We start from the raw sequence: 9,143 nt of genomic DNA, 5'->3' as shown, positions 1-9,143 counted from the left end.
AAATAAGTCCTGACATGGCCCCGCCCCCTCTGACCTGCTGCTCCTGGATGTGCTGAGGACACAGCGGAGGCTCAGAGGGGGCGGGGCTTTTCCCGTGGCGGTAACCAAACTGCATTATGTCACTGCACTGCCAGTGTTTAACCACACCTCTTCTGACTGACCTTTGACCTCTAACATGTTGATTCGATCCTTATTTAATGACGTCTTTTATCTAGTGATTTAATTCTGTGTATTTATATGTGATGGTGTTCCTGAGTTCAGCCTCAGCTGATATCCACAGACGCTCCTATTGGCTGGTTTTAAAAACACATTTTTCCATTAAAGAGACTCTTTTAAAAACACGTCTGCCTGAAATTCACATTTCATTTATTTTGGGGGATTTTAACAGAGAGATAGAACTTTATGAATCCCTCATGTTTATCCTCCAGGAAATCCAGTTTGTAGCAGCAGAACACCGACAAATCTTTACACAGCACAGAATTAGGATATCAAATAAAGGGGAATAAGAGAATATGAATATAAGCATAAATATATACATATATACACAGACCTCACACAGAGACAGCAGCTACACTGTGTGTGGATGTGATCCACAGTCACAGCTGTGGGTTTCAGTCAGTGTGTCTCTAACTTCATGGTCACATTTCAAAGCTTATTGGAGCCAGAAGATGTTCAAGTAAAAGATTTATTGCTGTACTCGTCTACCAGGATAACAGGAGGTTCATAAAGCTGTGTAATACTTCAGCTTTACATCATGCAGTAGTAGTTTATTAAACCCCCCAAAATATGACTATCCAGAGTTGGGACCAGGAAGCAGAGTTGCAGTCTTACACGCCTCTCTGCAGCTTCTCTCCTCCTGCTACCCCCCAAAAACCCATCTCCATAGAGACTGTGTCAGCTTCCAAACAGACAAAAAACAAACTAAAAACCAGCAACAAACAACTTAAACATAAACAGTCACAAAGAAAGAACAATACAGTATCCACATCTGAACCAAAGAGTAAAACAGTGAAATGTGGATTATTAAACATTAGGTCTCTCTCCTCCAAGTCTCTGTTAGTACATGTTAGTAAAAACATTTCTGCATTTTACCCATATTTTATTTTTAACTCAAAATCAAAGATTCCAGATTCTCCTACATGTTGGTTTTGAATCAGATAGGACGACAGATTTCAGGTGGCCCTGTGTCTTTCTCTATTACATTTGCCACTGTGTAACTCAAAGTTATTTAAGGACTAGTTTATTTCAATGGATGAGTTTACTGACTGACGCGCAGAAGAAATAGTTCTTTATGGAGCCTAGATGGTGTGAATGATGAGACCAAAGACTGCAATATCTTGTACCAAAAATATATTGAATAAATGGAGGAAAGGGGAAATGGAACAAAATAATTAACACAACACACAACATAAATGCCCACAATTAAATAATAAATCAATGCTGTGATCTTTCTGTGCAAAAGTCCTTTTTGGTCCTCTTCTTTTTAAAGTTCACTTTTAAGGTATTCCTCCTTAGAGTCCAGCTTCATACAAATGGGGAAATATGTCCGTAATCCAAAGACGGCTAAGTGGGGGAAAGAGGGGAAACAAAGAATGGTCCTACCGGCTCGCCACTTCAATATGAAGAAGATTAATTCAAAGGGAGGGAACAAAACCTGACCTGTAGGTCAGAAAAACGTCCATTAGCACATCAAGTTCGATTCAGTTTATCGGTAAACAAATATATTTTTCTGCAAGCCTATGTAACAATGCAAATCATCATCAACCAATGTACAACAGTTAAATTATTAATTATCTTGGCTACGTAGCTTAATCTATACATTCCAGTAGCGTTCGCTACAAACAATACAAAAACAACAATAAAGAAAAACAACTGTCTAACAGACAGCATAGCCGAATTCAAGGCAACACATAACAATAATCATTCAATCGCACTTTGTTTCAAAGTAAGCCCATTAAAGTGCTTAAGTAAATAAAAGTGTTCAAAAACAGCGGTTTTTGAGCCGGAGTTCTGCTCGCGGTGGGAACGCCGCCGCAAAAAGCCACTTTTTAATCGCGAAAACGATCGGCTGGTTACTGACAACCAAAAGGTTGTTTTTGGTAGATATTAAAGATCATGGGTGGGCGGGGCAAATGGAGCAGTTTTCTACAGTCGAGTAAAATTCCAGGAAAGAGCTGGGTGTGGCTTTCCTTTAAATCACATGATCAACAGCTTTAAGATGGAGGCAACTCGCTCAGTGTTTCCTGTTTCATTCTTAGACTGTGGCGATGGTAAGTAGCAGCTTTTCACTTGTTACCTGGCATCTTTTCAGCCACCAATGATAGTCATTGTATGTTATCAACATTTCACTAACTATGTTTTCTCTCATGTTTAAAATAGGCCGACCAAGAGCAAAATAGGTATGTCTGCAGACTCTGCTGTAGCCAAAGTTATCAGATCTCCTGTGTTTTTAAATCCCTAACTGCTCGATCATTATCATTTTAGAAGACAACAATTTCTCAAAGGAGGTTCAAAACTAATGCCTACAAGATTACCAAGAGGATGGTTCGGGGCTCTTACATGACTCCGGGAAGTCAACACTTGGTGGATGAGGTGTGTTACCTTTGACACTTTTAAGACAGTCCTGTTTATCACTACTAACAATAAGCAAATATGTTTTCACTCAACAGATCCTTCACAGCATGTTGTTTCTGGGCAAAATCAACAACATCCCCTTTTCTCCAGAAGAAATCTTCCCTAATCCTTTTGTTTTGGGTTCTTTAATGAGAAGATATCCCAGGCCTTTAAAGTTGTATTCGACTCAGCTTCCCAGGCGAAGTCCCTTCTCCTGTGTGCTCGACATGGTAAGATAACTCTTCTCACATTTTCAGTCAATCTGACAAACTTCCAGTTTTTAGGAAAGTATAATGCAAAGTGCTTTTTTACTGAGAAATCCAAAGAAAATCCATACTGTACCTTATACTTCAACATATGCTTCTAGCTATGCTTCTCCACCAAACACAGAGACTGCAGGAGAGCTGGAGACTTGCTTCAGAATTTGTTAGTTCTAAATAATGTCTAACAGACTCATTATTGGAGATGCTTACAGTCTTCAAGGCGTATATGATGCTGTCACTGTGTAGCTGCTGGATCTGTTAAGCTCAAAGACTCTAAATTCAGCGTGTTTTGACAGCCCGGCATAGCAAAATAGAAAAAAAAAAGGTCAATTAGCAAATTTAATTATAAATTAGTGAGAACAAAGATGGATTTTTGCTTATTGATTTAAAATTAAATAGATTTTTGTGACATGTTTCACCCCCTATCTTAAAATGTCTAAACCAAAAGCATCCAATGGTCCTGCATAGTTAAATAAGTCAAGCAGCGAAACAAACATGTTGATCAACTTTCTATGAAAAACAACTATATAATCAGGTGCAACACTTTGACCAGATCTGTAACTGTTTTCAGATCGTCCTGCAAAATAACTCAGAGAATGAAGAGCAAATAAAGCAGAGTCTGCAAGATCTCCTCACAGACTTGGACTTAGAAGAGAATAATAAAAAAACAGCTTTCGTCTCGTCCACCATCTGCATTTCTCAAAAATCCCAAACCAACAAATCAGAAAGGTACTGCGGAGTCTCCATGTCCACCAAAGGTCCTAACGCTGGGAAAATTATGATTGCTGCCTCCTGTCTTAGCAAATGGCATAAATATGTATCTGGTGCGGTGATGACCTATTATCCAAACACAGTCCAGAAAGATTACTTTGATGGAACAATTGAAGTACCTGGAAATATCAGGTGTGAGGCTTTTTGTCTCCGTGATGGTGCCAGAATGAAGCCTTGCAGATCATGTAAGAATTTGTTTGGCTTGAACACAGAAGACCTCAGAGAGTGGCCATATGGTAACTGTGCTGAAGCTGAGAGCCTGAGCAATTTGCTTGAAAATGAGAGAGAAGTTGAAACACATGTGGATGAATACTCAGCTGAAAAGGACAACAGGCAGAGAGCTGAGGATGAGGTTGGTAGGGTTCTTAGAACCGTGTTGCAAAGGATTCGGTTTAACTGGACAGGTGAATTTTACAACCCAGAACAAGAGTGAGATTTCATGAAATCATTTGCATTCATCATTCTGATAAATCAAAGATTCTCTGCTCTGACAGCATCTGTGTGGATTTTCTGTAATCACAGAGACGTGTATAAGCATGTTTACTTTCCATCTCCATGTAATTGTCACATTTAATAATTAAAACTGGCTTCTATGGGTTTTTGTTTGTTTGCTTACATATCTAGTGTTTAATGCAATATGAAGCATTATCAGACAGCATTTATTGGGAAGAATCCCATGTTTATACTGGTCTGTACCCAGGGTACACAGAAAATAAAAACACATGTTTTCTTATTATGATCCCAACTATAATTTACTTAAGCAAAAGCACTACATGTGTAGTTATAATATTTATAGCAGTTACTGTTGAGCTTTAAATTTATCATCTTAAATGTTTATATGCTGATTATATTGCTTTATATAAGAAAGGCCTAACTCTGAGTACACTCTGTGCCAAAAAGTGCTGACAGGAAACTGCATGCTTTTGCAGAAACGTGCTTTTGCAGCTAGAAAGTGAAGCTGATATATATCAGTTTTAATTAGTTTTTACCAACTGCTTGCTAGGGCAATCCCACGAGTTTGGTGTTTTTGTATTGAACATGATTCCAAGTGCTTTCTATAACACATAGCAGAGGTGCCACAACAAAGACTGAGAAGAGGACAGGAAGAGACAGTGAAAGAGATGCACTCCTTCGCCATTCATGTTAAAGCGTTGCATAGCTTTAATTTTAGAGAGTGTTGCATAACTTTAGTCATTTTTCTACCACAGGTGAAGCCAAGAATTGTGAAGCTCTCTTTTGGCCAAATACCAGAATCTGTAAGAAGAAGAAAAAACAAACAATCAAATAGGTCATTATTAAGAGAACAACAATCTCTTGATGATTATCCACAGTGTCTTTGATAACTCTGAGATACAAACTGTCAAGGATATACACATCCCAGCAAACAATAGCTGTGTTTGACTAAAGCGATTAATAACAAGGACAGAGCTACAATCACTACAGTCAAACATAAAGGGCTTAATCCTGAATCCAAGTCTGAGCTGTGATGCCGTTGGTGCTGAAAGCTGCTCAGATCCTGAAGCTGCACGTTTTGTCTCTCTCTAACCAAACCAGCAGCAAAAGAAGACACATTTCGCTTGACATAAACATTGTCATGAATTCCCTCTTACTTTTGCTGGTTTGCTTCCACCACCATTAAAACACACACAGAAAAACAACACAGCACAGCTCTCTGCCTCTCTCAGTGTACTTTAAGAACACCGTTTCCCATCTCAAATCTCTGTTTTTGGCATTATTCGCTTGCTTGTTATGAAGCAGTCTACCGTTGCTTACAGCCATTTTTTTTAATGACTTCCGACAAGACAGCCTCATTTCTGCTGTTCAATACCAAATTTTATTTATTTTTTTCAAATTAAGTGAAACTGCAAAATGCTCTGCTGTGTCTCTATTAAAACCTCTTATTAAAACCTCTGAATCACTTCAGCAGCATCAGCCAATGTACATTTGTTGAGTCGTGGTTCTCGTCTGCTTTTGTTCTACTGCAGAATAATATTTTTAAGCTTATCTACTGTAAAAAGCTAGGCCAGGAAAATCTGCTTCATGGTTTTGTGTTTTATCCTCAGTTACTTTGACACAAAAGCATCTGCTGTGATGCTCACACCTCTGATGAAGTTTCACAAGTGTCAGTACTGATAAATGATCAGAATTATAATGTTTCTGACTCTCTGAGTAAGAATTAAATGGAATCTAATTGGGACCTTGTGAATTGGAATTGAACAGGTTCTAGAAATCAGTGATGATACTCAGCTCCAATACCCACCTATGATATTAGGCTTACGAACGCTGACTGGGTTTCATTTACCAGCTTTTTATGTTCTTCCTGCAGTTTCCTCCCCACATCACTCATCTTAACTTTTTTCCAGTCCTCCTCAGTCTAAACAGAACACACAACAATACAAAGAAAAGCTCAGGTGATTGATCTCTAACACTAGGCATCCCCAGTCTTATTCTTAGCAGTCTAACTTCTCACCATATCTTTGAAGGCCTCTCCATTGTAGTAGCGCTTGGATGCTGGATACTCTATCGTTTTGTCACATAGTTCCAGGAAACTGGAAGCCACCAGATGCAGCTCCTCTCCGTCATAGCCGTACAGCTTTTTGTCCTCACACGTCATCAGCACAAGCTCGTCACATGGACATGAGGTGCCCTTTACCACACCAATAACCTGCATTTTTACAATCTCGGGAAGGTAGAATTTTCCCCAGGCGTTAACTTCATCATCATCCCCGTTGTATTTGGTGTTCTCAAGCTCTTCTATCCACAGGTCAGCACCACTTGGCTTCTTCAGGTGAACGCACATGCTTTTGTTTTTGGAAACAAAATCTTTCACCCATTTCAGGTACTTTTCACCTGGAAAGAAGCAGACAAGGAAATATGGATGAATGTAGAAGTGTTGGAAAAGACAAATAGCAAGGTTATCCTACAGCAGTTTGTGAAAATGTTGTATCTTGAAATAAGCAGGCAAAATGAGGATCTCACTTATCTCATATGTTCTGACTACCGACTTTCTTCAGTTAAAGGACAAAAAAAGGGCACACTGGAGGCTGACAGAGTGTGCAATGGTGGGAATCATTTTGCAGAACTCACTAAAGTTTGTTTCTCCTGGAACAAGCTTTTTACACTTCGGCAAATGAAAATACTGTGTTAAACTAAAAAAGAGCACCAGACCAAGGTCTACAGTACTAACAGAAAAGCATGCCGTTACCTGTTGCCTGTCGACACAGCTGCTGATCTTCCTCACCAAAAAAATGAGGATCCCTGAAAGGAATAGAAAGGTTATGTTAAAATGAATGACTGTCACGGTGATCATGGGAAGCTCCAAAATATCACAACAATAGCTACGAAATCACAAAATGCAGTGTGATGTCTGTAAGCACCAAACATGACATCTCTGCAAATTCATCTTGAAACATGTAGGTACCTCACACGTACAGCTGCAGCCATCTCAGCCATTTATCACTGTGGCTGCCAAGTGGCTGCCACTTCACAAGCGCATGGCACAACATAGAAGAGCCACCTCCACAGGACAAGACTCAGCAGTCCATCTGCATCTTAAGGATAAAGGACACTCTTTCGAGGATGCTAATGTTCACATTTTGGACAGAGAGGACAGATGGTTTGAAAGAGGAGTGAAAGAAGCATCTATGTCCACTGTGAGCGACCATCTTTGAACAGAGGCGGGGTTTACGACACCAACTCTCTGCCATCTATAATCCAGTTTTGAGATCCTTCCCAGACGCCTTAACGCCCACTCACATCCTGGGCCATCTGACCTCAGGAATTCACATGATAAGGTGGGGCCAGGTTTCACAATGAACTCACCCGAAACTCTGGCTGATTGGGACCCACACCCAGTTTCACACCTTGGCTCAGGCGATTTGAGGATCATCAGGGGGTCCTTTTGTCCCTCTGTGGGGGGAAACTCCCACTAGGCTTATATCTGGGACTCTCCACCATTTGACCTTAGAACTGAAGAAGCTTCTCGGATGAGAGGTGAAACGTCTTCAAGTAACTTAAAGAAGTCCAGACGCTTTTCTTTGCAAGCTCCTTTGACTACGATGACCTGGATGACTGAGAACCTTCACAGACATAAGGTGAATGTGACAAACAAAGCGCCTTCTTGTTCTCTGTGATAATGTAAAGTTATTAATGAAAAAACAAACGAGTAAAAAACGGACTGGAAACATGTCTTCAATCAAAACTCGACAAAAACAAAGAAACAGCCTCACTTCTCTGCGACGCTCCCTAAAAATGACGTTACGTGTTACGTACCAGAGATTTCTATACAGCCCTTTATCAAGCCGAGAGAAAGTGACACAAAAACCCTCCAACTAATAACGACTAGCAGAGAGGCTCAGCTGAGTGTAGTTACCTGGTTTGCAGACGCACACAGACGTTTCCTGTCCTCTCGGACGCAGCTGTGATAGAACATGTGGTGCATTACCGCCACCAACTGGCTTGGAGTGAGGACCGGAAATCGCTCATGCCAAATCAAAAAAAAAAAAACATAAAGAAAGATTAAGTGAAGAGATAAATGAATACATTAAATCAAGAAGAAAAAAACCCACCACCGGACATATACATCCTCATATCCTTCTGTACAAATGAGTTTGTTTTAGAAACTGAAAAAAGCCACAAAACCTTCACATCTAGAAATCCTTTGCAGTAAAACTTGTTTTTTGGCAGGTTCCACAGGTTTTGAATCAGTTTTCTTCTTTATTCCTGATAATTTTGACAATGAAAAAGAACATGTTCTATAGGGCTTTGGAGTTGACGTCACGCCGCAATGCATTGTGGGAGCGCGGCACCATTTTCGAGGTCTACGAATCAAAACAAACACACTGTGTTGGAACGACGATTACAAGATGCTTAAAAGCAGCTCAAAAGAGAACGGACTGTATAGAGACCGATTGCGTCCAGAGGCGAAGCGGCGGTACTTGCAGAAAATAGCGTGCAGTGGAAATGTGGACCCGTATGAAATACGGCCGTGGAGTAGAAACCCTGAAGACGTAGCCTGATATATTTTCGTACCTTATCTGTGGAGTCAGCGCGTACAAGTCGTCATTCAAACAAAGGTAAGTCAGCTCGAGTACTGCGAGTGAAATGCGTTTGATTTCCCTGCAAACATTCACATTAGTGCAGCATAAATTCATTCATGAGGGGAAATTACAGTGAGAACATGTGGAGGCTGTTAGAGGGAGAAGATAGTGAGTTCAGTGCAGGGCTGTGCAGAGAGGTTTAAAGGGGCGGGTGCTCAAAGTTAAAAAGGGGCACATTGAACCAGGCTGAATAACAACAACACACATTCATCAAGAATCTAATATGGGAAGGGCAGGGCTGTGTTGGTCTGAGACTGTAGACATTAAAAAGTCCACAGGAGAGATGGTAGCTGATTAAACAAGTGTCATGAGATAATAACAAAATGCAAAGATTGGTGACAGCGCTTGGAACCATAAGGACACAAAAAACTATGTATGTAAAAAAAAAAAAATAAAA

The 9,143-nt window shown here is 40.2% G+C and overlaps 1 protein-coding gene across 3 annotated transcripts; it reads right to left on the bottom strand.

The window, feature by feature from the left end:
- Window positions 1-1,335: 1,335 nt before the first annotated feature.
- Window positions 1,336-9,143, bottom strand: LOC145424487 (uncharacterized). Of its 3 annotated transcripts, none has more exons than XR_013905585.1 (3): window positions 6,853-9,142; window positions 6,118-6,497; window positions 1,336-6,012 (listed from the first exon to the last, which is right to left on the bottom strand). XR_013905585.1 is itself a non-coding variant. In XM_080297858.1 (3 exons), the coding sequence occupies exons 2-3, from the start codon at window positions 6,445-6,447 to the stop codon at window positions 5,908-5,910; spliced, it is 444 nt and encodes a 147-aa protein (XP_080153984.1). In that variant the 5' UTR covers window positions 6,448-6,497; window positions 6,853-9,142; the 3' UTR covers window positions 1,336-5,907. The 3 variants fall into 3 exon arrangements, 2 of the variants coding, with proteins under 2 accessions (XP_080153984.1, XP_080153990.1); XM_080297858.1 differs by having other exon boundaries at window positions 1,336-6,021; XM_080297864.1 differs by having other exon boundaries at window positions 1,336-6,021; window positions 6,118-9,143.

This window comes from Astatotilapia calliptera, chromosome 3 (assembly GCF_964374335.1).
Source record: "Astatotilapia calliptera chromosome 3, fAstCal68.1, whole genome shotgun sequence".
Lineage (NCBI taxonomy): Eukaryota > Metazoa > Chordata > Actinopteri > Cichliformes > Cichlidae > Astatotilapia > Astatotilapia calliptera.
This window is presented reverse-complemented; position numbering and strand designations above follow the sequence as displayed.